Source organism: Anopheles coluzzii, chromosome 3, assembly GCF_943734685.1.
Source record: "Anopheles coluzzii chromosome 3, AcolN3, whole genome shotgun sequence".
NCBI classification, from domain to species: Eukaryota; Metazoa; Arthropoda; class Insecta; order Diptera; family Culicidae; genus Anopheles; species Anopheles coluzzii.
This window is the reverse complement of record NC_064671.1, coordinates 16,024,815-16,052,658: the sequence shown is the minus strand read 5'-3', so window position 1 is coordinate 16,052,658 and position 27,844 is coordinate 16,024,815. Positions and strand designations below refer to the sequence as shown.

The window sequence follows — 27,844 nt, the reverse complement described above, 5'->3', positions numbered from 1 at the left end:
ATTTTCCCATTCCTTTTCCATAATCGTACGCGAAAGACATGAAAGGAAAAATTAATTTAAATTTCGACGTGTGCACCACCATGTCCCACTGTACGTACCGTCCGCTCAGTGTGTTTTGTTTTGATCGTGCTGTTCCGCAACAAACAACAACAAAAAGAAAAAAGAAACGTGACGGAAAAGCTATTTTCCCTTCTTCCTCCCTTTGCAGTATTTTGACTGAACGCCTGCGGCATTCAACAAGTTGATAGATACAGTTTAAGTACAGAGTGGTGTTCACGTTCCTGCCCCAGACTTTGTAACAACAACGGCTGACCATGTCGTCCCGGCCCCAGGTTTATTTGACCCGCAAGGAATGCTTCAGCGCGTGCCATCGTTTGCACAGGTTCGTTGTTTGCAATTTGACGGGAAAAGGCAACAATACAGTAATTTCTCTTCCACAGCCCGTTCCTGAGTGAGGAAGCGAACCGGCAGGTGTACGGAAAATGCAACAATCCCAATGGCCACGGACACAACTATACCGGTAAGGGTGAACGGTTCCTTCTTTTGCTTCTTAGCTATTCGAAAATTTGCCCGAAATATTTTTTTTGCCAACCTTCTTTCGCCCCACCAGTGGAGGTGACGGTGCGCGGCCCGGTCGACGGCAAGACGGGCATGGTGATGAACATAACCGACCTGAAGGAGTACATGAACCAGGCGATCATGAAAAAGCTGGACCATCTCAACCTGGACAAGGACGTGCCGTACTTCAAGAACCTGGCCAGCACCACCGAAAACGTGGCCATCTTCATCTGGGACAGCCTGAAGCTGATCATGGACAAGCCGGAGCTGCTGTACGAGATAAAGATACACGAGACGGACAAGAACGCGGTCATCTATCGGGGCGAGAAGCACACGGTCGGGCATCACCATCATAACGAGACGGTAAAGCAGTCGCGCGTGACCAACTCGTCCGAAAACTCGTCCAACATGTCGTCCGACTCGGACAGTTAGGCGTTAGACGTTCGGGGATGAGACCATTGAACAGTATATTTACCAGTACTACATTGCAAAACACTGAAACGATCTGAAACGCGTACATCCCATGACACAAGACTTCCGGCACAAGCCAGGGTGAATATGTTTGGCATTGACAAAAGGATTTGCGCAACAGGTACTTCTTCCTTTAGGAAATAATAAAAAAAACCCGCTCATTTTTCGGCTATAATGCTTAAACTTTTGCATAATTTTTATTAAAACTCTTTAAAATTGGAACACACAAAACTACGAAAAACATAAAATAAACTGTTGATAGCGCACTAGGTATAAATAATTTAAAATCCACCCTGTTGCAATTAAAAATCCAATTCGATTCGTTCTATATATATTTTGCCCTCTATCACACTGGCGGGGTCGCCCTCTTTGTAGCAGCAACGTGCCTTTTTAAAATCATATTTCTAGTATCACTCCTCGGTTGCTTAAACACGCATACACCCTAGCGGTACAGCAGTTTCTAGGTTAAAAGGCTAATCAACACTACGACAACAAAACTGGAACGGAAACTGGAACGAACCCTCTCACGCAAGCAAGACCAATTCCTCAATTCCTAACCAGCGCCATTGCCCCATGCTAATCTACCGTGCAAAGCGTTTTGCTTACATTTTTGTATGCTTCTTTTTTGGTACGTTTACTGCACACTTCCTCTCTTTGCGTGTTCCGTGTGCGAAACCAATCGGTGCGCTCCGTTCCGCTACGGTGCAAGTACAATGAAGTGTTGTTTTTTTGTCATTTGCTTTCAGTTTTTGGCATATGTAAAGAAGATTTTGAAGTAGATGTATTGCGCCTACGGTATCCCCCCCTCTCTCCCTCCCTGCCTGCACCGGCCAGTTTTAGATGGCATCATCAAACTTTTTGTCGTAATTGATCGACACGTACGGTATGCCGAGCTCGAAATCGTTCCGCGGCCAGTACTTGAGCGTGGGCCGGCTTTCCGGCCGCTCGTCGTTGACGAAGAAGTAGGCAAACAGTACGCAGGCCGGATAGGCGGAGATGAAGATGAGAATGTGCCAGAAGCCGTGCAGGTACGGGAAGTTCATCCGCGACCAGGTGTCGCAGAACATGCGATCGTTAATCCAGCAAACGATGGCCATGATCAAGATGGTGGTATTGCGGACGCCCAGCCGATACACGCGCTCATCCTGCACACTGCAATTGGGAACGGTTACAGTGCGAGTGTGTACGTGTTTGAGAGAGAGAGATCGAGGGCTCAAAGGGTAATTAAACTGCCATTAAGCAAAACACACACGCCCGTTATTAGTTATACTTACATTTTGAGCTCCTTGTACAGCAGGTAGGTGGCTGGGATGGCTAGAAACATTAGCGCGAACGCATTGATGGCGGGATGGCAAAACGAAAGCCCCGTTGCCGCGATGGAAAATATCGTCATGGACAGACAGAAACGTTTTCTAGGGGTTTTTTTTTTCGACCTTTAGCTTGAAAAACTTTAAAACAACATAGTAAACCATGCTCACCTGGAACGTTTGAAAATTCTCGGAAAGTGCCGCCGCGGACAGAACAGGCTCAGCGTGGCCATAAACACCCACAGTATGGTGAGCTCATCCAGCAGCTGGCCGAGCAGGCTTAGGGTGGCGTGGAAGTAGGCGGACGAAAGGCCCACCACGATCAGCAGCACCCAGATCAGATGGATGGCCGGCTGTATGAAGCGGCCGTAGTCTTTGAACAGGTAGATGAGGAACGGTGGCCCGAGCAGGAAGAGAATGTTGCTGATCTAAAAACGAAAGGCGAGAAAGTGTTGAAAGGAAGCATTTAAAAAAAAAAAAATGGCGAGTGTACTTGCGCTCACACGCGTGTAGTGGAAGGGTTGAAGTGGTACATTACATAAGTGCAATGAGGCTTAGTTTACGCCACATCGCTTCACTTGTTGCAGACAATTATCTGATCCGTTTTTAAGGGGATTTAACAAATAGAAAGAAGGGCACATGCACCATACTAACCGTATTCACAAACTCCGCAATATCGGGCGATACGAGATAGTTGCCCTCGCACCAATCCACTGGCGAGCTTCCTCGTTCTAGATGTTCCCAAGTCATGGTTGCTGCAGCAACATACACAGCAACTTAGCTGTGAACTTTTGGCAGAAATTACAACAGCTTCACTTAATGCATCCTTTAACAACGCAGAAATTCCACAAATTGAACTGAAAAACGGACGAGAAATTGTTTCTTACCTTGCTTTGTTGTTGATTGGGGTTTTTTTGCGTGCTGTGTTGATTTCGATGTTGACCCTGTCCGAGTTTGCGTCTTTTTTTTTTTTTTTTTGTTGTTGTTTGGCAGCTCGTTCCCAGCCAACAATTTCTGAAGGCGCCCCGTGTAAAAAAATTTTACTTTAAGCTTTCCTTAAGTTTTTACACTAGCAGCAGCTAAAGTAAAAACTTTCAGCACGGCACAAACCGACGCACACATTCAAATGCTTGGATTCCCAACCAGCAAAACCGAAGCTATTGGAAAACTTTCCTGTGTGCCAAAGCGAGAGAGCATGACTTCTTTCTCTAGATTTTGGACGGCACAACGCCGATCGTGTGGTCTATCACTGCTTCTAGACGACCAACTTTTGTTCTGCGACAAATTTTCTGCGAGCTCTTTGTTCTAAAACAACATCTCAGTTTTAGAACAAAATCAGAGGTAACCGTGATTGTCGCGGGTTTGTGAAATTTTCACAGAAAGGCAACGCTCGCGTTTCGCGACATTACGATCAAAGTAAGCCATACATTCGTGCTAAAACAAGGACGGTTTGACACTGCTTCTAGACGACCCAAAAAATCTTCCGCGACAATTTTTGGCGACACTTTCTTTATGTCAAACCGTCCTTGTTTTAGCACGAATGTATGGCTTACTTTGATCGTAATGTCGCGAAACGCGAGCGTTGCCTTTCTGTGAAAATTTCACAAACCCGCGACAATCACGGTTACCTGTGATTTTGTTCTAAAACTGAGATGTTGTTTTAGAACAAAGAGCTCGCAGAAAATGTGTTGCGGTACAAAAGTTGGTCGTCTAGAAGCAGTGTGACAGATAGAAAGTGTCGCAAAAAATTGTCGCGGAAGATTTTTTGGGTCGTCTAGAAGCAGTGTATGAACGAAAAACGGGAGAAGGGGAAACCGATATCCTTCGAGTGACACACACGCATACATGTACAGTATCGGACATTAAGATAGGACCCTTTTTTTCAATGCACCGTGCACTTGTTTTGCCACGTTACTTGTGTTTGTGTGTGTGTTTGTGTGTGTGTATGTGTGTGAGTGTGTGTGTGTGTGTGTGTGTGTGTGTGTGTGTGTATGTGTGTGTGTGTGCATGTGTGTGTGTGTGTGTAGTAGTAGAAAGAGAGTGTGCTTTTTAATGTGTATTAGCAAGTGCGCGGGTTTGTGTCTGAAAAACATAGCTTGCCATGATGTCACATTGCGTTGAAATTATTCTTATTATATGTGTTATCATGTGAAACATTGTGCGTTTACACTTGGATAAAAACTAAAGTTTGCATCGACAGCAGCGCTTGTTCCTCGGACGAAAACGCAGGTGTGCTGTTTCATGAATGTGAATGCGACACCGGTGCGAAATGGACACGCGCACAATAGCAATGAACTCGGCATTCCCTCACAGGTGTTTCTCCAGTGCACGCCATTGAAAGGCCTTCGTGCATCTCTGCGTTGCACGTTGTGTGCGAATGGTAAACTTTGTGCGTGCATTGAGCTGGCGCGCAGTTGTTCTTTTCAATGGGCGTTTTGTTTCATGAGCCCGGCAGTATTCTGTTCTCGATTTTGAAGGGAAGACGCTTACTCGCGTACTCGTTGATAGTTTTTATCCATGCGATGTTTTTGCTGCTCCAAAACGATGTAATTCATCGCGTATAGAAGTAGAACGCAGGCAGAGCACGGGATCAGCCGTGTCCAAGTTTTTAACCAGTGCGTTCTTGACGGTCCAAGCAAGCAATGTTAGTAACAATGGGTCGAGGTAAACGTTGTACCGATCATCAGCGCCATATGTAAAAGCGAATGGCTGCTGCTGGCATTAAGCGCAAAAGGATCGAGTTCGTAATGGAACGATCGCGCACTTTTGTGGCAAACGCTCTTCGGACAACCGAAACGTGCTTAGACAACTGAAACGCGCTTGGACAACCGAAACGCGCAAGTCAACCGGACGTCCTCAGAAGACCACGGCGAAAGAAGACCGTAACATTGTTAATATATCGAAAACACACTGATCGCGAGGGCGGTGGTCCTGCTTATCACACCAAAAACCTAACCCAAAACACAAAAAAACTACTTACAAATCTATTCGAAACGACCTACTTGTGAAACAAACACACACATCAATACACATTCAAACATACATCCACACACACACACACACACACACACAAACACACATACACACACATACACACACACACAAACACAAGCACATACAAACCACACATAAACTTGGCCCAACGGGTGCACGGTGCGTTAAAAAACCAATGCCCTATCTTTCTGTCCGATACTGTATGCAGAAATAAAACATGCTCTCTCGTTTTGGCACACAGGAAAGTTTTTCAATAGCTTCGGTTTTGCTGGTTGGGATTTTGCAACCCGAAGTTTCCCCCTCGCCGAATTTGCCGAAGTTTGACAGCTCGCGCGAATGCTGTCAAAAGTGACAGCACAACCGAATCAGCTCCTCCTCGCATCGAAAACCTTTCGCAAAGTGGTGTGTGTCCCCTGCGTGAGCATTAATTTTGTATTTTATTCTTTAATTTTGCTACAAATCTACTCCCTTTTCCCTTCGTTTGCCGGGTGAGTAAGTGCTACGGGAAGTAAAGTGTCGCGGGGCAATTGCTACCGATTTCCCCTCGCAGCGAGCCAGCTGTGTGTGGCCGCACACTTTCCCCCGTACCTTTTTATTTCATCACTGAGAGCAATTGGGTTGTTTTATCTCTCCTGTCTGTAGCCGACAACTTTAACTTGCGCTGGTCGTATCGAGGCGGACACCGAGCGGAAGGGGGAGCAGCAGCACCACCGAGTGCCACGCCACCCGGCGTGTGGAGGCCTCTTCCGTGGCCAACAAGGGGGGCGTGGGTCCTACGTCCGCCACGGCCACCATGGCAACGAGCGATGGTAATGCGGCCAGCAGCGGCAGCAGCAACACCTTCGACGACTTCATTTCCCAGTTCAATGCACGGGTGCAGATACAGCAGCAATTGCAATACCTCCGGACGCATCATACCACCAACAACAACAACGACCACCACCAGCAGCAACAGGGGCAACCGGCAACGTTCCAGTATTATGGCTTTACCTCCAATCTGACCCCAACGGCGGCGGAGTTTGTCCCCCGTAAGTACCAGACCGAAGCGAACGATGGAAATGGTGGTGGTGCACCTCCACAAACGATGGTTTCGATGGCAACCACGATGCCTGCTGGTTCCGTCAGACCGGCTGCTGTTGCTGACAATGAGGATGATTATGATGGAGACGATCGGGAAAATATACACCGCGCTGGATTGTCGAATCACTACGGCGGAGGTGGAGGAACTGGAGCAGGTGGTGGTGCAGGAGGAAGCAGATCGTCCGGCGGTGGACGTCCGCGGCGCAACGAAAGCCTTAAGCCACGCAACGGGTGGCACACGCGGGACGATCGGCCCGTCGCACGGCAGGGAAAGTGGAAAGCCAACCAGCAGACGGCCGGCAGTGGTCGGTTCCGGCCGCACGATGACGATTATGCCGCGGGTGATGTTCCACCCAGAAATGGAGAGACGAGCTCCCGCCGCAATGGGCAGCGCCAGTGGGGCAACCGTACGATTCAGCCCGATCCGGACGAAAGGCGCACGAACGGCCAGTCGAAGGGTGCCGGTGCCGCTCCGCAACCGGAATCCCCGTCGGCCACACCGCTCTCCAAGTGCTCCCAGCGCGAGAAGCTGATGCGCGAAATCGAATGCTACCGGCTGGAGTGTCTGGTGTGCTGCGAAATCGTGAAGCCAATGCAGTCGACCTGGTCCTGCGGCAACTGTTACCACATCCTGCACCTCGGGTGCGTTACCAAGTGGGCGACCAGCTCCCAGTCGGAGGATGGTTCCGGGTGGCGCTGTCCCGCCTGCCAGCACGTGTCGAAGAAGGTGCCGCGTGAATACTTTTGCTTCTGCGGCAAGCAGAAAAACCCGGCCTACAATCGGGAAGACTTGGCGCACTCGTGCGGGGAAGTGTGCGGCCGGCGGGACGTTTGCGAGCATGCCTGCACGCTGCTGTGCCATCCCGGCCCGTGCCCACCGTGCCAGGCGTCGGTGCAGCGCCGGTGCGGCTGTGGCCGGTTGGAAAAAACGGTCCAGTGCTGCCAGAAGGAGGAGCTGCTGTGTGAGGCGGTGTGTGAGAAGCCGCTAAACTGTGGGCTGCATCGGTGCGGCCGGCAGTGTCACGCTGGGAGCTGCGACACGTGCACGGAGCAGGTCCAGCACAGCTGCCACTGTGGCAAGGGTGAGCGGTCGGTGGTGTGCAGCGTGGAAAACCTGGCCGTCCAGCGGTACGGGTGCGGGAAGGCGTGCGAACGTCCGCTCGGCTGCGGCAACCATCGGTGCGCCCGGCTGTGCCACGAGGGCGAGTGTGAGGCGTGTGCGGACGCGCCGGACCGGGTACGGAGCTGTCCGTGCGGGCGGGAGCCGATCGTGCCGGGCAGTCGCCAATCGTGCCTCGACCCCGTGCCGACCTGCAGTGGGCCGTGCGGGCGGAAGCTGGCGTGCGGTCCGCCGGGCGCTAACCACTGCTGCGAGGCGGCGTGCCACCGGGGCGCCTGCCCGCCGTGCAAAAAGTCCACCACGGTCAAGTGCCGGTGCGGCGGCATGGATCAGCCGATGCGGTGCAAAGAGCTGACGACGCGCGCCGACGATGCGCGGTGCAAGAAGCGGTGCGTGCGGCGGCGCAGCTGCGCCAAGCACAAGTGCAACCAGGTGTGCTGCATCGATCTCGATCACATCTGTCCGAAGACGTGCTCGCTGCCGCTGTCCTGCGGCCGGCACCGGTGCGACAAGCCCTGCCACAAGGGCAACTGCCGGCCGTGCCATCGCGTGTCGTTCGACGAGCTAGCGTGCGACTGTGGCGCGAACGTGATCTATCCGCCGGTACCGTGCGGGACGCGCAAGCCGGCCTGCGATCGGCCGTGCGGCCGGAGGCACGCGTGCGACCATCCGGCGTTGCACAACTGTCACGCGGAGGCGGAGTGTCCGCCGTGCGTGGTGCTGACGACGAAGTACTGCCATGGTAGGCACGAGCAGCGTAAAACGATCCCGTGCTACCAGGAATCGTTCAGCTGCGGGATGCCGTGCGCAAAGCCGCTTGCCTGCGGCCGGCACAAGTGTATCCGGGCGTGCCACGAGGATGAGTGTGCGCAGGACGGTGCGGCCGGTGTGTGCAAGCAGAGCTGTACGCGGACGCGCGAAGCCTGTCCGCATCCGTGCAATGCGCCGTGCCACGAGGGCGAGTGTCCGGACGTGGCGTGCAAGATTGTGGTGGAGGTCACGTGCGAGTGTGGCAATCGCAAGCAGCAGCGCACGTGTCACGATTTCTCCAAAGAGTACCGGCGCATAGCAACCGCCCAGCTTGCCTCGTCCGTGCAGGAGATGCAGCGCGGCGGCTCGGTGGAGCTGAGCGACATTCTGGGCCCGGTGCGACCGAAGAACAACAAAACGTAGGTGGCGCTGGATGGTCTCGGGAGGCGTGTAGAATGCTCATTTATCATTTTTTTCACACCTTACAGACTAGAATGCAACGAAGAATGCCGAATGCTGGAGCGCAACCGCCGGCTGGCGATAGCGCTGCAGATACGCAATCCCGACCTGCCGTCCAAGCTGCAGCCGAACTACTCGGAAACGTTGCGCGCGTACGCGAAGAAGGACCCGGCCCTGGTGCAGATGATACACGACAAGCTGACCGAGCTGGTGAAGCTGGCGAAGGAGAGCAAGCAAAAGTCCCGCTCCTACTCGTTCCCGGTGATGAACCGCGAGAAGCGTGCGATCGTGCACGAAATGTGTCACATGTTCGGGGTGGAATCGGTCGCGTACGATGCGGAACCGAATCGGAACGTCGTCGCGACGGCGGATCGCTTTACGGTGGGTGTGCTAACGATCCTAAGAGTGCAACGTGTGTGGAATGTGTCTAACCTGCTCTCTTTCCCTTTCGCAGTCCTGGCTGCCGAGCATGAGCCTGATGGAGGTGCTGCAGCGTGAGAACGGGCAGCGCCGGATCGTGGTGCCGAGCTTAAATGCATGGGGCAAAACGACCTTGACCGGTGCGGCCGCAAGCTCGAGCAGCAAATGAGATGGCGCAGGGTGGGATGAAAATGGAAAAAATTATTATTTTTTCTTTCTTTTTTTATTTTGTTAAGAAAAGCCCAGTGTCGACAGGAATTGTGTTTTTTTTAGTTTTTAAAGTGTTTTGTTTTTGCTACTTTTCTTTCCTTCAAACCATCGTGCGAATCCGACTCTCCCTTGAGGGAGAAGCGGTTTGATTCTGTTTGTTTGAAAAGCTGTGTAATTAAATTGTATTTATTAAATTGCAATAAACCGAAAAGTGAGCCCAACGAGAAACCCCTAGTTAAGGAGAGGAGAGCAGAAAGGGGTTATCGCGGCTGTCGATGCAAAGGAAAATTGTTTGTGTCACACATCTCATCTAAACCATTACTGGAACTAATTCCGAACCGGTCAATACCGGATCCAGATCCCGATATCGGTGCTCAAACTATTTTTTTAAATACCAATCCAATAAATGGCCAAAAAGGGCCCAAAAAATCCTTCAGCAGCACCTGTATCTGGCCCAGTCATAGCTGTCCCGGTTCAGGAACCGTTACATTACCTACTTTGATCCAGCAACTGATTTCGCTACCATTTCTGTCAACGGTGTACTCCATGGCGCTGTTTTTTTTTTTTTAAATAAATTCTGCGAAGACATTCAAGCCTGATCCAAGTAGCCAGAAAATAACAAATTCAATTCACGCTACCGACCACGCAGACGGCACAGGGTAAAGGCCCAACACAAAAGCGTCATTTTTACGACATCATCGAATTATGTAAGAAAGACTATTATGAAAGGGCCGTGCGGTGAAGGAACAAAGAAATATTCATTTCTATTTTCGCTTTTCCTCCCAATCACTACCAATTTTTAAACCATCTTCCAAGGATTCAAACGGAAGGCCAATTTCACAACGCCGACACACTCAGCAACACACACACACAAGTAACGAGTACACCAGATGAAGTATCCTAGAGGCTTCACTGATATTTTATTAGCTCAACAAGCGTCCACAGCACTCGCCCAGGGCAAGGGGGAGAGGGAGGGGTACCACCATAATCACGGAATTTAATTACTTTCACACCTGCGAAACCCCGGTGCTTTACTTCCACTTGTTGTTGTCGTAGTCCCACTTGGACGACACGCCGTGGATCGGGTTGATGTTGAGGTCGAGCATACGCTTCAGCTGGGCCTTCTGGTGCTCCTCGTCGAACGTTTCCGGGATCGGTTCGTACACGAACGCCTTCAGCAGCATCATGCCGATCAGGCTCATGGAGGCGGCGATCAGGGCGGCGCCGAGGCACGCCTTCCACTCGCCGGTCGGGTGCTTCATCTCGGCGAACGTCTGGCAGAACGAGGCCCGGTACAGGGCCTTCTTCTCCTGCACCGACATCTTCTTCCAGTCACCCTTCTCCTTCTCGCGCAGAGCCTACAAAAAAAAACAAACCGTAGTAAAACCACACCCGGAAGAGATTAATTTATGAGAGAAAGCAAATACGAACACGCAGGCCGGGCGCACTTACCAGGACGTCACGGGTGTTTTCCTTGAAGCGGATGGCCGGCATCGGGTAGTCGACGCGGTCAGCATACACCGGCAGACCGTTCCAGCCGTGTCCGACCACCTCCCGCTTGCCGATCTTCTGCGTGATCATGTCGTGGGACTGGCGGGTGCCAATCTTTGCACGCAGCGCAGTGCGGAGCACCACCGACGCTAGGTTCACGTTCGCCATCGTTTCTGTTTTGAGGGGAGGAAAAAGGCAGAAAAGGAACAATCAATCAGTCAACTCCTTCACTTGAAAAACGATTCCAATGCACTCTCTCCCAGTCGGGGTGAGTGTCTGCGCAAGTGTCTGCACAAGAACATATGACTGCTATGATAGGGATGAGGTGTGCACGACAAGACAGCAGCGAGAGCAAGGGAAAAAAACATCGTTATGTAATGGTTATAATTAAGCCCTTTTTTTCTGCCAACACCCCCTCTTTAGGGCAACAGTTGCACCACGGGTTGCAAAAATAAAACTCACGCAAACAATCAAATCACTAGCAAACAGTGCCATTTGCAAACTTCCCCTCCGGGATGTGTGCAAATCCCAGTGTATGTCCCAGCTGGGCCAGCTTATTTTCACCATCTTTCTACGATTACGAAATCATAACCCCAAAAAACACTCCCTCCTTCTGCTGGCAACAAAACGGAACGGTTCTTCGCGGGACCAGAGCTTGCCAACCTTGATTTCCACACACTTGCAGCAATATTTGATTGGAATGGAACAAGAGATCACTAAGGGCACGGGTTTTTTCTCCCCGCCGAGGCCTTTTTGCAGTACCGCAAGCAACACTCACCTCCAGTGAATTTGGAACCGACCGAGAATCGAAGAAGTTTTTCGCTGCACTTGTGTTTAGAAAAAAATAGTCCTTTAATTTTTTTGACCGATCTGTCACCGATTGAACAGTGGGCGAACGGGTTTGGTCATCGATAGTGACAGCATACAAATTTAGAGCGAATTTAGATCGTTTCTGTGCTGCCCTCTGGCGGGGATTTGTTACGAGCGGAACAGTGGTGCAATGATTTTAAATTTAACTTGAAACGAACGTTGGAATTGCGGTGCCTTATAGTAAAAATAGTAGTTTTGTTATTTTTGTATCCTGGGAAAGAGTGCATTGGAAAATTACTCTTATTGAATGTTGATGATGAAAAAAAAAGACATCCTTTTGAAATCTGAAGCCATCAAACCCCTTTGATACTGCTTTCTCGGCCAAATTTCGAAATGTTTGATGATACACAGCAAATTTTCTCATCCTGCTTCAGTAAAGTTTTTTACTGAAACGGTTCAGTAATAGAATATTTTACTGATTTTCAGCATGAATGTCATGTTTTTACTGACTTTCAGCAAAATAATTTACTGAATTCGTTTCAGTAATACGCATTTTACTGAAAATCAGTAAAATAAGTGTCAAATAAGTCGTTTCAGTGGATATCAGTAAAACAAATTACTGAAAATGCAGCAATTCATTCTGTCAAATCGACTTGTCAGTCAGAACATCAAAACAAAACAATGCGGTACCTACTTGCTCGTGATGTGCAAAAAGATGATTTTGTAGGCGCTTACAGGCACCCTGGTGAAATTTCAGGTGATATTTCGGCTTACGGGATTAATTTAAAACAATTGGCAGCCGTGTTGGTGTGTAAAATGTTTGCTACAACCCACTGTGCTTGCTGAAATTGGGTGGTGTCTGTGAGCGCTTACTGAACCATCTACAATTGCGGCAGCAAAATACAGTATAAAAACTGTATAAAACAACACAAAACATGTATGAATATGCATTGAGGGACTGGCAATATCTGCGCATCAATAAAAACTCAATTTAAAATAAATAATTCGTCATTTTTTAATCGCTACCAACTACTGAAAAATCAGTAATATGAGAATGGCTTTACTGGGATTTCAGTAAACGAGCTGTCATTTTGGTGAGCACCGGACATTACTGAATGATTCAGTAAACATTCTTTTTACTAAAAGGATTACTGAAACTTCAGTTAAAAAAAATTCAGTAAAATTTTACTGAAGTTCAGTAAAAAAAAGTTTTCTGTGTAGCTTTAGTACAAGAATAAGTGTTGAGTGTGTATACAAAATGTTTATGTTGTTCTTCAGTAGATATTTATGTGAAAGATGTAGAAGAAACATATCTGTGAAAGAAATAATGGCCAGAAATGACGAAAAATCTCTAGTGTATCATTCAATCATTCGAAACGTGTCATCATCATCATGATCACGTGCCAAGTAAAGTATGTAACAGACATTTCTCGAACTCCCTTTTCTTTTCTCCCTTGTAAAATTAACTTCCAACAAATCTTCTTGTGTTGTAATACGGCCGTTTGGAAGATTGCTTGGCTGATCCCAGTTCGTAAAAAGGGTAACCGCTTCGCATGTTCTAATTACCGTGGCGTGGTGGCTAAACTCGATCGTCTTGCCGTTGGGTGTAGACTGCATGGTGTAAATCTTATTTAACTGGAAGAAAGTGTGGAGTCAGGATACAGACTGATTTGTCCGATACCTTTGATGGTTGCTCCGGGGTACCTCAAGGAAGTGATCTAAGTCCTCTCCTTTTCAATCTCTTCCTAAATTATGTGTCTCTCTTACCCTCTTTCGATAGTATTCTGTTATATGCAGATGATGTCAAAATCTTTTTCCCTGTATCCTCATTTTCAGATTGTTGTGCTGTCCAAAATGCCCTCGACTCGTTTTCTGTATGGTGTCTCTCTAACGGTCTTCCATTGTGCCCGAATAAATGTTATTTCTTTTGGCAGATCCCACAAGCTCGTCCATAATTATAAACTGCGCGTCACTCCGATTAGCAGTGTAACTTCGGTTAAGGAATTGGGAGGTTGGCTAGACGAAACGTTGTCATTCAATGTTTATATTGAACACGTGCTTAATAAAGCCAACAAATCGCTGGGTCTAATTGTTAAATTGTCGTCCGAGATCGAAGAGCCATACTGTCTCAAGGCTTTGTACTGCTGCTGGGTTCGGTTCACCCTTGACCATGCTGCCTTTACCCTTACCGCTCCCTTAGTTTTAGAAGCCCTTTCTGACCAACGATCGATGATGATCGATAGTTTGCGATGAATTTGATGTACAAAAATGAACTTCAGTTATATGTATAACACGATCCAGGGAACAAAAATTTCATGAAATTAATCAAAAATGATCCAAAATGAACTATAATGACTCTGAAATGAACAAAAATGAATATCAACGTTATCCCAGAGGACAAATTTTGGCTAAAAATGGAGCAAAAATCTGTTCATCGGTGAATCATTGCACAGAATGAACTATCGGTCGTCATCGATCAGGTCATTGGAGACCGCCTCTTTAAGTTAAAAGATGTTAAGTTAATCCCATGAGGAGGACAAAAGTAAGAGAAAATTTAAAAAAATATATGTTCTTTATTTTTAATTGATAAAATATTTATTTAGTTTCTCTTACTAACTTTACTACTAAAAAATAAAGAATAAATTCACTAGAAAATAAATAAATAGACCAGAAAACAAATAAAATACATTTTTTTCTCTTTATTTATTTTCCATACTCTCCATCATTCCCTATACGACACATGATAGTGCTCACGAGCGGAGTTAGGATGTACGGATATTTCATGCTCCATTTGTTCGCAACCCGAAACGCGATGTGCCCTAACACTTACATGCTCCCGGGTTCACGTGACGGTGCATTACTATATCTTTGTCACCCTGTTGTTTCGATGCGATAAACTTTACTCTATATAGGATAATATTTTGATTTGATGTAGACTATTGTAAACTATGTACAGCTGCTGTTGTTCCTGCGAAGGATCACCCATTATCGGAGCATTTTTTTATTCTGTATTTTGGGGCGCTTTGATGTTCCTCTTTTAATGGGTAGATGATATTTGCTCTATGTCACAGCTAAAACAAATTACTACACCTACAAGATGACCAGTCCCCCAGGAGAAGGGTTCACTTTTTTATGCCACCAAGTGAGGACGACGTTAAGATAGGCAACAGTATGTACAGTGAGTTTATCGACATTAATGATAACTTTTCCAACGCTTCACGCTTCAAGTGAGAGCCCTTTTTACTGCTGATATCTCCTGACGCCTTTCACTAACAATTCTTGCAATTCTACCTAACGCAAACATGTTCACTGTTATCGCTGGCATGTCTTGCATACGCTCTCTCTCACATAATTGCTATTCGCCATTATTATTTGATTATAATTTTACATACTTTTACATAGACACAACGTTTGGGCGAGAAGAACGAGGGGGGATAGTATTAAACAATTATATAAAAAAGAAAGGAAAACAATGTATTTGCACTGGGATGTACTGGTGGCGCCGGTGTTGATGGCCATCTCATTAGGAGTTTTTCGTTCTTAAACAGCTTTTCGTTCTTCTTTATTGTACACTTTCATTTCGTGTATTTTTTTGTTTTTTTTTACTTGCTGTACTCTGTTCCTTTTTCTATTCATACAGCTTGAAGATGTTTAGTTTGCGTTTTATCTTCGTTTTTCCCCCCTGTTACATTTACTAGTAGAGTTTTTTCATGTTTTTCTTTGCTCTATATAACTTCTTTTTTCTTCTTTTGAGCATTTTCATTTGTTGCATCTGTTTTTATCTTCTGTATTCTATTGTGTTCCCCTTCTCTATGTGTTGAGGGTTTCTTCTATCTTAGCTTTCCTCTCTTTCTTTTACATTTTTTTCATTTCATTTCAGAGCTTCCGGAAGCTCGGAAAGCACTTACTATACTTCCAACATGTTCAGAAGCGACTTTCCCTTTTTTTCTAACCATACAATTTACATCTAACAAGCTGCACACTATAAACAATAATAAATACTGGCTGCCTTCCGCCACAGTTGCCTCGCGCATAGTACGCAATCGATCCGCGCAATTTACACCCCATATTCCCCACCTTGAGCGATCGGTACACTACAACAGGCAGGCAGGAGATGTTGCAAGATTAAGTAAAAGAACATCGCGCGATCTTCGCGTAGTATTTTGCTTCGTTGCTCGCACTTGTTTTGTCTTTTGGTTTGGGTTGGTGTTTGACCTCACGGCAGCGAATGGCATCTATTCCGCACGGCCAAGGTTTCGGTTCCGACGATCGGGCTGCTCTAGCGGCTGGTACGGCCGGTGGCGAGAGGGTAAAGTTTTCATAAGAAACCCATCTCGAGCGCGGTGTGTAGCGATCGGATATCGCTGTGGCTCGATATCCGCCAGAAGGGGAAGTTGAGATTTTTGGCCGCATTCTCCTCGTCCTGCCCGTCGCCCACCACGACGTACGTGCTTTTGCGCCCGAAGCGTGTCACGATCCGCTCGAAACACTGCTCCTTGCCTTGGGGGGAGGAGTGTGGAGGTGAGAGAAGAATAAGGGAAAAATGAGTTAAGTACAGCATAGAAATACGTCTAATATTAGAAACAAAGTACAAAAATCGAAAAAGCTGGGGTCCTGCAAGTAGGCAAACCCTGCAAAATACTAACCGATTTTGTTCGCACTGTACACGTTCTCCACCGGGAAGACCTGACCAAGCCCGTACAGGAGAATCTTTGCCAGCGCTGGTACGAGCTGCGTCGTCGTCACCAGCACGTTGACGCAGTTCTCGCGCTGTGCGATCATGTTCAAACACTTGAGCGTTAGGCTGTGCCAGCTGTCCGTTTCGTGCTCGATGTCCGACCGTACCTGCAGCCAGTGGTCACGCTTCTGAGGCCCTAGCAAGCCACCAACACTGTCGAAGGGGGAGAGAGAGAGAGACAAGAAGAGCAACACAATCATTAGCATGGATTCTGAATATTTTAAGAAGCAAAAAAGCGACTCACTTGTTCCGGTAGGTGTTGTACGTGTCCTTGATTTTCCGATAGCGAAACGCGAGCTTCCGCATCCAGTCGACGCCACCGCGCACACCGTTCGGAAGGCAAACATTGGGTGGAGCTCCTGGGCAGGAAGAAAATACACACGCAAAAAGGGACCGCTGTCCGTTAGCCTTTCAAATTCAAATATTGATTTAGGGCTTTGGGATGGGCGGGCCGGAGGAAACTTCGGTTTGCCGCCTGCTGGCTTACCTTGTGGCGTGGCCGTGTGGAACCCATCGGCGGCAAAGTTGTAGTTGTTGAGATCCTGCCCGTTGTCGTCGGACGCCACGTCGTCGATATGTATCTGATCGCACTCCTCCAGATCGTTGAAGAAGAAGTACGCATCGGCCATGTTGAAGATCAGCTCCTCCATCCGGTAGCCGAGCTGCACCTGGTGGTCGCGGTTCTGCAATGGGAAGGAGAAGATTTTAATAGACGGTAAGTGGATGATTGCTGCCAGAAATTAATTTCAGTTAAAGACCGCTCAGGAAAAGTTAAACGTAAAATACGCATGTTCCCAAAATTTAGATTTAAATTGTACAATCTTGGATCGTTCAAGAACTAGTGTGGTGCTTCATGAATCAATTGTAAAGAGAGTAATGAGTGACTCGAAGCTCGTGGTGAGCGATGAGTGACACGAATCTTGAATCGACTCACCAAAGATTCATGCATCTCTAAGCATTCGTGAATCTTGTCATACTAAAATGAACCTAGGACATTAATGAATCTCAAAGAGTTGTGAACTTCTAAAGATTCATTTATCGCTAAAGAGTGATGCATCTTTTCTAGCTTATTTTTATGCATTCTTTGATCAATCATAACATGTTACTAGGGAATCGTTTCGAAAAGATACTGAAAATAGGCCTAATTTGCACTAAATGCACAAAATCGCAATTAGTTACCGATATTTCTCACTACAAACAAGAATTAAAAAGGGGAGATAAATCCTTAGAAAATAATTCATAAACAACAGAAGATCTTGGAATTATTATTATCAAATTCATTAAACTTTAGATATTTTTTTAGATATTCATGAGTCTTCAAAGAATCATGAATCTTCTGAGGTTTATGAATCTTCATTCGTGAACTTAATCTTTGGCTGATTCATGAATCTCAAAGCTTGAGGTTCAGATTCAAAGATTCACTTTGATGATTCATTACGCCGAACTCACTCTTATCGGAATTCAAACCAATTGTATCGTGTTGGACCGGCGGATTCTCATCACTCACACTCAAGACCACACGACACAATCGATGTAAGAAGTAGCAATAGAGATTGAAATTTGTTCTTTTTTCCAGAATACCGATATCCGTATGTACCAGTTTCGCAATAAATGTATCGAGGAACACATAATAGAATCTAAATAAATAATTGAATAATTAATAATTAATTGATTCTGAATTAAATGTCCCATTCGCATGGATAAGAACCCGAACAAAATGAGTTTTAAATCCCAAAATACTCATACACCATAACTAATCAGTCCTCTGAAGTGTTTCAGATGAAAATGTGAATTTGTCCCAGAGAGTGAATGAGTTAAATCCCAAAAGAGCGATTCCCAAATTTGGCCCAAATGGAGCGAGTGATTTGATTTCGAAATAAATCCTAAAATCCAAAATAGCGTGAGTAACGAAAATATTCATATTCTACTGTTCGTGTTGCTTTGATTCTGTACATTGCACTTGCACGATTCAACTCACTCACTCACTCATTCTTACTCTGTGCGCACATCTCTAGAACGCCGCCTGGGATTGCTTCATTACTTCTTCGAAATTGCCCCTCATACCTTATTGTACCGGCCAGCGTACGACCCGGTCAGCAGCGAGTGGAAAATGATGATCGTCTCGTCCAGATCCCACACGAAGATTCGCTCCGGTGCCTTCTCACTAATGCCCGGCTCGCTGGTGGAGCTCCGAGTTGGGCTGGGATGTGCGTGGCGTCTTCCCCGCGCACGTCCCGACTTCCCGGTCGGTGTCGTTTTGCTGCTAATGCCACCACCACCACCACCAACGCCCGGCAGCGCCCCAATGCCCGCCGTCGGTGAGATCGAAATCGGCGACTGGGGTGAATGCGAATGGGCCAGCATGTTCGGTGTGGTTGCGTGCGCCTCCGAAGGGCTGTCCGCGGACAGACCCGCGGCCACATGGAACCCGGCCTGGCTCCCGCTCGAACCGGGCGAGCTGACGTACGGCGAGTAGCTGGCCGTGTTCGCGTAGTACGGGCTATACTGATCGTTGTAGTAGCTGTACCCATCCTGCTGCCCCGCCCCGAACTGCCCAAACGACGAGTTGTACCCGTAGGAGGAGTACAGCTGGGCGGAATTGTTGTTGCTGGCGGCGGCCGCGGCCGCATACGGTGACGCCAGGTACGTGTTCGGCGACGGGATCTTGGTCGAGGCGGTACGGGCCGCCCCGTACGCCGTCGCACCGTACGCGGAAGAGTAGAACGCGGGCGTGTACTGCTGCATGCTGTTGTAGTAGTTGTAGTAGTCCGACTTGTGGTCGTACACGTTGGTGGCAGCGGCCGCAGCCGACTGGCTCTGCAGTGCATCCAGCGTGGCGGCAGTGGCGACGGCGGTCGTGCCGGGATTGGCGCAGAACAGGCCGGTCCCGTCGAGGTGGTGGGCGGCGGTCGCTGCACCGAGCGGAAGGTTGGTGGCCGACGCCGCCAGATGGTTCGCGTCCAGTCCGGGGCTGCGCAGTTCCGACTTGACCGTACCGTCGCTAAGCCAGTGCGACATTCCCAGCTCGGCAGCGGCGGCCGTGGTGGCGGTGGCGGTGCCCACCCCGCCTCCAGTGGTGAGCAGCGGGCCTAGACTGCTGCTGCTGCCAGTGGCCAACGTGGACAATCCATCCACCAGCCCCGCGGTGCTGGAACCGGCCGAGCTGCCACCGGACGAGACCGTGCCCGTGCTGACGACGGTGGAGGAGCTGTTGCTGCCGCTGCTGCTGCTACCGCTGCTTCCTGCGCTGTTGTTTAGCCGGCTTGTCAACGAACTGCCGACTGGACTGGCGGCACTGCCAAGCGTACCGTAGCCTAGGGTGAGCCCGTTGTGTAGCGACAGCGAACCGCCGGACGTGTTGCTGGCACGGTACGGCGTGCTGGTGGTGGATGTGGTGCCAGTGCCGGCGTGATTGAAAACGGTATGCTCGCTGCCGGTGGTGTGGTGAGCTGACAGCGCACCGGGCGGATAGTGGAACGGTGTTCCCAGGGCTAGTGCCGGGCCCGCTCCGATAGTGTCCAGCGTTGCTGACACGGCCGTCGTTGCTGCTCCTAGTGGCGATGAGTCGGCGAGATTACTGTACAATCTGAAAGAGAGGGAAAAGGGTAGAAAGGGGAAAACCATTATTACGTGGTACGTGGTGGCCGATTTTTGTTTTTTTTTTTTTTTGGAAGGGAAAATGAAGCCATTTTTCTTCAAAGTTCGTATTTCAACCATTAGTCATCTGCTGGGCTGTGCGGCCGGTGACACACACACCAGCGCCAACCGGAAAGCGTATAAATCAGTCACCATTTTTAAACCTTTTTACTGTTCTGTTTTCCCGGTCCTGGTTGCGATCTTCATTAACCCTTGAAGGGATAGTGCGTTTTTTATCCTTTGTACAACGCATACACCCGGCATTGCTTATTCCAGCACCGGACAAAGAGACAAAGTAGGCTGGTTTGTGTGTGTGGGGGGGGGAAGTTTTTCCTTTTTTGATTTATGTGGGTCGAGAGACGTGTCAGGGCGCAAAACAATGCCTACTACACGCTATGACTACCATCATCATCATCATCATCATCATCGTTATTATTATGACGCATCGTCCCAAACTGTCCTACAACGACGGAGCTTTCCTTCCTTTCCTTTTTTTGTTTCAAGTTTTCTTTCGTGTACCGGGGGACTTGTAACGTATTTATTTTGGTTTGGTTTGACACACACCGAGCGAACGATACCAATGGCAATAATAATAATAATAATAATAACAGTACAAATATTAATGTTGATCCGAACACAGCCAAACATACGGATCCGCGTACATACACAACACAACAATGCGGTGTTGTAAAAGGAGATCGGGTTTTCCACCCTCCGGCTCCGGTGCGCGTGCGCCCGTTACCTTCGTCTCCCCGTCCTTTCCACAAACACACACACACACACGCGCGCGCTGGTTTGTGGCCCGAAATGTGGTTGTGCATTAATTTTATTGTAATTTCACACTTTCTTCCTAATTATGAAAACTCACCAAACACATGCCACGAGGTGCAGCAGCAAATGTGGGCCGGTGTGTTGTAATGGAAATATGGGGGGATGGGGAGGGGAGAGAACGTAGCTTGAAACGGGAGCATACAAAACAGGGACAAACGGGGTAAGTTAGATCGTTTTTTAAGAATTAAAATAATTATCGATTTATCAGCATAATATAAAACAACTGATAAGTAAATAACAAATAACAGCTACATTTTGTACTTTAGTTAAATATTTTAAATATATCAGATATTGTATTGAAAAGTTGGATGTGAAGCGACTGAAGCGTAAATAATGCAAGTCGTCCAAGATAACGTTTGATGTGAAATTTCAACCCACATACTAGTATTACTTTATTTTTTGGGATATTTAATAAAAAAAATAATAAAAAGCAACAACAAATCATGGAAATTTGCCATTATGTCCCAAATTCTGAGAAAGAGGACCATCATCATAAAATTATGCAAGAAACTCCATTTCGTGTGTATTTTTTCTGATATACTGGTACTTAATTCTCGTATTGTGAGCTAATTTAGCTAAATTATTAATCAAAACTGAATATCAAAAAAAAAATCCATATTGCATATCTTCAGGCGTTTCTGTTACCCTTTTTGTATAGAACAAATACATATTGCGCTCAGAAATATCGCATTATTCAAGCTAAAATAACGGATTTAACGATTTTAAACATCATTTCAACATAGTTTTATGTTCTTGAATTAGGGTAAGTGTACCAATAGTGGTGCAATTTGTAGTGGTACAGATGTGTTTTAATGAATTTAAAGTGTCAGGAAGGACAATTTCTGAATATTTTAACACATTGCAATTCGAATATGTTTTATCTTCGCAATCACAACCACTTTTACCACGAAACACATCAAATTTACGAAAAAATACATATTTTTGTGAATGATTCGTTGTACCTATAATGGTGGTATGGTTTCTATAGTCGTCGTATTGTGTTCCTATAGTGGTGGTAAACAAAGATACCTCCAAAAAATGTATAATAATAATGAAACTTTCGAAGTTGCTTTCGTATGGATATCAAGGATTACTGCTATAATATTCGTTTCTTGCGTAATTTGATCGTAAAAAAATATATAAATTAGATTGATGAAACTATTGACTAAAGTACTATATAACACCTGTCGTATAACCCACACCCGGAACAGAAAGCTTGTTTTGAGGTCGATTTTTCATTCAGCGAAATAAGCAAATTTTCGCCTTTTTTTGGTAAATTACCTACATAAAACTTATTTCTTTTGTTTCTTTTAGTGAAAACAGTACGACATGTCAAAAATATCCTCGAAAAATCTAAAACGACCTGTTTTTATTGATTTTATAACTATAACCACTATAGGAACATGCCTGTTTTGTGTACCAATAATGGCACTATGGTAAAAAACACTTAAAAATGCATAAATATGGTCAAAAGGCAAATAATTTTAGTAAAACAATAACATTTCATAACAGTTATTTTGAAAAATTAGTAATTGCACAAGTAAGTGGTCATTTAGAACGTTAAGAGAAATATGAGTTTCGTTATGAAATCCTAAGGAATTTGGAGAAATGTGGACACATTTCACAAAATAATGGATTTTTCGGTCACAAAGTAATGAAATGGTCCCATTTATCTTTTAAACCCTTTGTAAAAGGCTAAAGCACATTTCACACTAACGTAAATAACTTAATTACTTTTAATTTGCCGTATGGACCGCATTTTAGTGCAATACCACCATTATTGGTACTATCACCACTATAGGTACATTTACCCTATTGTTTCTGAATTATATGTTGTATAACACAGAGTTTTTGGAAATCTTCCAACATTAACTCTCACACAGGCCTTCAGGAACGCCTGATGGTATGCAATTTGGCATACTTTTGGCATACATTGATTTACTTTTTTAACTGTACTTTTTGAATTGCATTTTTACAAAATAAGAAATTGTGCCCATTGCAAGGCGGGCGCAATAGGACATGCCAAAACGATTAAAACCCTAAGAAATGTAACACAAAACGATTCATGTGAAAGTGCCGCAAAGAAATATAATCAAGGTCAACAGAAACATTCCCTTACTGTCTGATAAAAAGAAACAAAAATGTCAGCAATTGTCTCCGCTCGCGAAGCCGTGTGGTGTAAGGTGCCCTTATGTTCCATCAAATGGACGCTTCAGAAGGTAAAGGGGTTACTCCTTCTATCGGCTGCGTGTGTGTGTGTGTGTGTGTGTGTGTATTGTCACATTCCACAAGTGTGCGATTCAGTTGTAGTAATCCGATCCCCGACCGAGACGTGCCGAGAGCCCTTCTGCTGCTGCTGCTAGCCCTCTTCTTCCGGGAGGTGACCTTTTTATGCTTCGATTGTCGCAGATCGAGACGTGCGCGTGTGTGTTTTCCTTCCGTTCCGGTACGCCACGGCCACAAACGATCGCTAGCCTCTTTCACCCACTGTCATGTGCACTCAAATTTCTGCACACCAATGCAAAGATCGCGCTGCTACTGTCTCTCGCACAGGCCCAATGTAAGATTTTCTCAACGGTTTTGGTGGCTTTGGTGTCAAACAGAATATGTTGTGGGCTAGCATTGAGACTTAGAACCAAGACACCAACGGGGCAGAATTTGCTGACCTGCACGTTTGCAACAAAATAGAGCAACCTGTATTTCTTGGAAACGGACGTCCCACACCCATTATGGGTCGAATGTGCGTCTGGACGTATGTGAAAAGGAGGAACTGTGAAGTAGTGCTTTCCTTTATGGAGCGGGGGCACACAAGTGGCCCGGTGGGGGATAGAACGCAACTTTGTACAAAAAAAGACAGCGCGTTTCATTATCGCGACAGACAATAACACACATCCGCGCACACTGCTGTAACTTGCTTACGCCAACAAACACGCAAACCAGCAAACGAACCCCGTTTTGTGTGCGTTAAATTTTTGAATATTTTGGCGCGTAGTTCTTTTTGCTTCGTTCAACCTGCCAATCATGTACCGTTTTTCTCCCGGGGATGGTTAAATTGGTTTATGGTGCTGGTACGAGGATGAGACAACCGAAAAAAAAACAACAACAACCCAACAAATGGGAAAGGTAAGCAAAACAACAATAAACAAATAATGTGCAAAACGCACCACCACCGGCACCACCCGGTCGGCCGTTTTGCCAGCCAGGGGAACATTATTTTGTCGATCGCTGCGCTAAAGAACCAGTGCCAGGCAGCACAACAGAGTGTGAGAACATTTTTATGCTTTCCCGGCAAAAATCTGCGCACACGAGCAGACCATTCTTCTGGTTCGATGATGACAAAACAAAAAGAACCACCTCAAACAGCACTTTAGGGTTGTTTGTGGCGGGAGAGGAGTAAGTGTACAAATGTGCTTTTTTGAATGGATTTTATTTGTGCATTTTGGGCAGTTGGTGGCAGTTTTAAACGATCACGTTTTAGCAAAGCGGTACATGTGCACGGGAGTTTAGTGCGCATATCAGCAATTAGGAGAAAGACATGCAATAACTAAATATTTCGTAAATTATTTGGGAAGGCTAGTTAAATGCTATAATGATCTTTTATGGTTGAAAGATAAATAAATAATAAAAACAATGATCACATGAATCGATGATTCGAGAGCTAAATTGTAATAGGTTTCAAGTTAAAAACTTGTAAAGCAACACTTATAACCTTTTTAAGAATGAAAAGGTTATAAAAAAGGTGCTTAAAAGGAGTACGACTAAAGAAAGAAATTGATTCATAAGAAAAGAAGGTAATAAACTAATTAATAAGGTAAGTATTTAATTCGACACATAATAACATAAGGAGTTAAGAAAGTAAAAGAAGGATGCGAAATAAGGAGTTAAGAAAGTAAGACATTAAAAAAATAATTTGGAAAGTGAAAAGCAAATGGAGTTAATTTAAAGAAGTAATTGATAACATTAAATACAGGAATAAGACCATTTGTAACACGTAAACTAAAAGAAGTAATAACAATAGCAATTAAAATGCGTTAATCATATGAACGTAGCTCATAATAAATAAGATAAAATAAACGAAAATGAATCCATATACCGAAAAGAGAATAATTTGTAGTTCGTAGAAACAAACAATAGATAATTTAATGATGAGAGGAGAGGTTAGCTTTCACACAAAAAGATGATAAAGAAACTTAAATAATAACTAGAAATGAAATACAAATTTACTACAAGAATTTAAAATAATTTTAAAAGTATGCATAATGATGCAGATTTGAATTCTTCAATGAAACCCCAACCACTTTCGTTGGCAAATCATAACAACATCTTTCACACATTTATCTTTCCCCCAAAAGGCGTTGGACCACACACATGCGGCGGCACAGAGTTTAGGTCAGTTTGCTTTCCAAATGGCACCACGACAGGGTGGTCGTCATGTGTCTCTCGCTCGCTGGCTTCCATCCTAAGGTCCATCCCAAACCAAAACTCACGCAACGCATTCATCTTCATCTAATGCTTCCTATAAAGTCCAGCGAGTGCGGGAGCTAGCATCATGGTTAGTTAATTTGAACTGTGTCTAACCATTGCGGTGACATTGAGTCCGAGTTGTTAGTTTGGGGGATGCGAGGAATCAAGCGGTGGTGGTCAACGTTTCCGTTTTGTAATTTTTCCCACCAACTAACTCACGGGCGTAAGCTATGCTGGACCATGTAATATAATCTCGTAATCCATCGCCACCTACACGAAATTTTTTTTTTTGAATTTTTATTGCGAGGCTGTGATGCAAACCAATTTTCGATGGTTTTCAGTAATTATGTTAGAAAGGGTGCTCATTTTATTTTACCTAAAACATTTAAAATATCTAAATCAATTATATAGTAATTATTTGAAATGAAAGAACTTGGATTGTTTCTGTACACGCTGTTTTCAAATATCAATCTATTGAAATCTAGTTGAGTTGGCTGCAGTTCACATTGCTTTTAAAACTGTGTAGTGATCGTTTCCATAACATATTTGAATGATCACAATCTTGAAGATTACATGCTAGAGCATTACTGCTGATCGATAAATTACAACCATCTGTTTCTGTAGCTTTTATCATTATCATGTACTGATCATGTCTCGCTAACCGAACCGACCGGGAAGCCGTTGTAATGGGTCGTGTTTGACGAGCGTGTAGTACAAGCCATAAATAAACATAGCTCCGTTACCAATTTGTACGTGCTTTCCCGGTAACGGCAATCAAACGACGAAAGAAAAAAAACCTCTTAATTTTAACACCATCAAATACATTTCCACCATTTGCCTTTCGACGACGTCCGCTTAACGTCGGGAGAGGTGAAGTGACAAACAGCACAAATAAATCGAGTCAAATGGAAAGATTCAACATAAACTGTAGCACGTGTTGTCCATAAAAAAAACACACACACACACACACACACACACTGACACTGACCATCAACGGGCGAAGGCTCCCACCGGGTGATCCCTTCCAGCACGATAAGCATTGCTCGGACGACGTCTCCAGCAAGTCCCTCGGCTCGCTGGTGGCAATCATAATAATCCGTTCCTAATCCAATTGACCGAATGTCTTCATCTCATGGCGCGTTTCGTTCGCTTCGTTCGCTTCCGATACCACCAACGGCGCTGGTGTTTCCACGTACCCGAACCCCGCCCGTCTGTACCGTGGGGTCTGATTTATGGTCCCGATATGTTCGATCTTCCTAGGCAGCTTTCTACTGGGCGCACTACTACTAAAAAACCCTTGGAGGTTTTCAATTTTTATTGAACGCTACGTTTATGCGCTCTGGATGAGTTTAATTCTTGCATGGTAAAAAGTGTGTTAACCACACTAAGAGGGAGACGCATAATTATGCTCTCGCCAGTACGCCTGTGGAATGGCAATCTTTACCGTTGATCAAACGTAGGCTTTGTGACAAAGTGTAACGTAAAAGAGAGATTTATGAGGCTTTGCTTTATTTATTGTCTAAAACATTTGCCTCTCTGTGTCTCACACACAAACACCATCCAAAATAGGAGCATTTCTGTTGTTTTGGTCCATTGATGTCCCCCTACAAAGACTCCTACATTGACTGACTGATCAGGATGGTGATGACGTTCATCTTATGTTTCCCATTATCTTCTTTTGTTTCCTAAAAACAGAAAAAAGCTCTCCCAAAACCGAGGGAGAACAAACGCGCACGCACCCAAAGTCGGAAATACTTTGCGTATAGAAATTGAGAACAATTTCCTTCGCTGGGAAGTAGGAGGAAGTGTGTCCTTTTTTTTTTTTGAACGTTATTTCCATCGCCCATCGACCCCACCCCAATAAGGGGTAATACGATATTTTACGCCACCGCCCGCCCAATCCAACACGCCAACAAACTTCAACGCTCATCATCATCATCATCCAATGCGCTCCGTCGCCATAGTGACGTTGAAAAAAGGCAACGCAATCGTTAACACCGGGCGGAAAACGTCCAACAGGCGCAGGCTGGCCGGGAAATGAGAAAAATCGATCGACAGTGCGTACGACAGGGAGGGAGTTCGACGCACACGGCACGCTCTGTTTGGTGATTAAAGGTTTTTCTATGAATTTTTTGACTGCTTCTGCCGGTTGGTTGGATTTTCCTCCCCAAAATGGACGCTTTTCTATCCCCCCCCCCCCATTTAAGTGGATATAGACAAACGCAGTATCTTGGCCGGCTGTGTCTATTGCGCTGGGATGGACGCACCACGTAAACGGACGCCACGATCTGATTGGTGCGTATTTTCACACTCTGCGTCGCTCGGGCAAAACGGGGATGGATGGATAGTGGGGCTGAGTTTTTCCCGAAATTTGTTGATTTGTCTATGGTCTCCTTCCACCGCATTAGATGGTGTTAGAAGGAAAAGCTGGATACTATCGACGAATCAGAGCGGTTTGCAGCGCGTACGGCGTACCAATACCAGTGCCTGCTGTTGCCATGTCGA

General features: G+C 45.9%; 5 protein-coding genes across 8 annotated transcripts in view; 2 read left to right on the top strand and 3 right to left on the bottom strand.

Moving 5' to 3' along the window:
- The first annotated feature begins 105 nt into the window (after positions 1 to 105).
- Positions 106 to 1,212, top strand: LOC120957844 (6-pyruvoyl tetrahydrobiopterin synthase). Its single transcript, XM_040380247.2, has 3 exons — positions 106 to 382; positions 441 to 520; positions 611 to 1,212. The coding sequence occupies exons 1-3, from the start codon at positions 315 to 317 to the stop codon at positions 988 to 990; spliced, it is 528 nt and encodes a 175-aa protein (XP_040236181.1). The 5' UTR covers positions 106 to 314; the 3' UTR covers positions 991 to 1,212.
- LOC120957845 (alkaline ceramidase) lies at positions 1,188 to 3,325 on the bottom strand. 3 transcript variants are annotated; one of them, XM_049608832.1, is made up of 5 exons: positions 3,224 to 3,325; positions 2,991 to 3,124; positions 2,508 to 2,764; positions 2,304 to 2,441; positions 1,188 to 2,181 (listed from the first exon to the last, which is right to left on the bottom strand). In XM_049608832.1, the coding sequence occupies exons 2-5, from the start codon at positions 3,084 to 3,086 to the stop codon at positions 1,866 to 1,868; spliced, it is 807 nt and encodes a 268-aa protein (XP_049464789.1). In that variant the 5' UTR covers positions 3,087 to 3,124; positions 3,224 to 3,325; the 3' UTR covers positions 1,188 to 1,865. The 3 variants fall into 3 exon arrangements, with proteins under 3 accessions (XP_049464789.1, XP_049464788.1, XP_049464790.1); XM_049608831.1 differs by having other exon boundaries at positions 2,991 to 3,162; positions 3,224 to 3,316; XM_049608833.1 differs by having other exon boundaries at positions 2,991 to 3,132; positions 3,225 to 3,316.
- A 2,353-nt stretch (positions 3,326 to 5,678) lies between these two features.
- Positions 5,679 to 9,597, top strand: LOC120956708 (protein shuttle craft). The gene is made up of 4 exons (XM_040378400.2): positions 5,679 to 5,818; positions 5,973 to 8,699; positions 8,769 to 9,120; positions 9,194 to 9,597. Exons 2-4 carry the CDS (start codon positions 6,124 to 6,126, stop codon positions 9,326 to 9,328), a joined length of 3,063 nt encoding a protein of 1,020 aa, XP_040234334.2. The 5' UTR covers positions 5,679 to 5,818; positions 5,973 to 6,123; the 3' UTR covers positions 9,329 to 9,597.
- Positions 9,598 to 10,265: 668 nt separating this feature from the next.
- LOC120956709 (cytochrome c oxidase subunit 4 isoform 1, mitochondrial-like) lies at positions 10,266 to 11,759 on the bottom strand. Of its 2 annotated transcripts, none has more exons than XM_040378401.2 (3): positions 11,639 to 11,759; positions 10,822 to 11,033; positions 10,266 to 10,727 (listed from the first exon to the last, which is right to left on the bottom strand). In XM_040378401.2, the coding sequence occupies exons 2-3, from the start codon at positions 11,026 to 11,028 to the stop codon at positions 10,401 to 10,403; spliced, it is 534 nt and encodes a 177-aa protein (XP_040234335.1). In that variant the 5' UTR covers positions 11,029 to 11,033; positions 11,639 to 11,759; the 3' UTR covers positions 10,266 to 10,400. The 2 variants fall into 2 exon arrangements, with proteins under 2 accessions (XP_040234335.1, XP_049464377.1); XM_049608420.1 differs by lacking the exon at positions 11,639 to 11,759 and adding an exon at positions 11,524 to 11,618.
- Positions 11,760 to 14,355: 2,596 nt separating this feature from the next.
- LOC120958351 (developmental protein eyes absent) overlaps positions 14,356 to 27,844 on the bottom strand; it is a 39,952-nt gene continuing 26,463 nt past the window's right edge. Inside the window, exons 4-8 of the mRNA XM_040381083.2 lie at positions 18,473 to 19,994; positions 16,896 to 17,091; positions 16,653 to 16,767; positions 16,317 to 16,561; positions 14,356 to 16,170 (exon numbers count right to left, since the gene is read on the bottom strand). Of these exons, the coding sequence (XP_040237017.2) occupies positions 15,989 to 16,170; positions 16,317 to 16,561; positions 16,653 to 16,767; positions 16,896 to 17,091; positions 18,473 to 19,994 (2,260 nt within the window). The 3' untranslated portion in view covers positions 14,356 to 15,988. The remainder of the gene's footprint in view (positions 16,171 to 16,316; positions 16,562 to 16,652; positions 16,768 to 16,895; positions 17,092 to 18,472; positions 19,995 to 27,844) is intronic.

What these genes read in the sequence shown, in the direction of transcription:
- LOC120957844 (XM_040380247.2), top strand. Translation starts at nt 315, where the DNA reads ATGTCGTCCCGGCCCCAGGTTTATTTGACCCGCAAGGAATGCTTCAGC. An exon ending in GCGTGCCATCGTTTGCACAG is followed by an intron (nt 383 to 440) that starts GTTCGTTGTTTG and finishes TCTCTTCCACAG; the next exon opens with CCCGTTCCTGAGTGAGGAAG. An exon ending in CCACGGACACAACTATACCG is followed by an intron (nt 521 to 610) that starts GTAAGGGTGAAC and finishes TCGCCCCACCAG; the next exon opens with TGGAGGTGACGGTGCGCGGC.
- LOC120957845 (XM_049608832.1), bottom strand. Translation starts at nt 3,086, where the DNA reads ATGACTTGGGAACATCTAGAACGAGGAAGCTCGCCAGTGGATTGGTGC. An exon ending in TTGCGGAGTTTGTGAATACG is followed by an intron (nt 2,765 to 2,990) that starts GTTAGTATGGTG and finishes TTTCGTTTTTAG; the next exon opens with ATCAGCAACATTCTCTTCCT. An exon ending in AGAATTTTCAAACGTTCCAG is followed by an intron (nt 2,442 to 2,507) that starts GTGAGCATGGTT and finishes AAAAACCCCTAG; the next exon opens with AAAACGTTTCTGTCTGTCCA.
- LOC120956708 (XM_040378400.2), top strand. Translation starts at nt 6,124, where the DNA reads ATGGCAACGAGCGATGGTAATGCGGCCAGCAGCGGCAGCAGCAACACC. An exon ending in CGACCGAAGAACAACAAAAC is followed by an intron (nt 8,700 to 8,768) that starts GTAGGTGGCGCT and finishes CACACCTTACAG; the next exon opens with ACTAGAATGCAACGAAGAAT. An exon ending in CGACGGCGGATCGCTTTACG is followed by an intron (nt 9,121 to 9,193) that starts GTGGGTGTGCTA and finishes TCCCTTTCGCAG; the next exon opens with TCCTGGCTGCCGAGCATGAG.
- LOC120956709 (XM_040378401.2), bottom strand. Translation starts at nt 11,028, where the DNA reads ATGGCGAACGTGAACCTAGCGTCGGTGGTGCTCCGCACTGCGCTGCGT. An exon ending in AAAACACCCGTGACGTCCTG is followed by an intron (nt 10,728 to 10,821) that starts GTAAGTGCGCCC and finishes TTTTTTTTGTAG; the next exon opens with GCTCTGCGCGAGAAGGAGAA.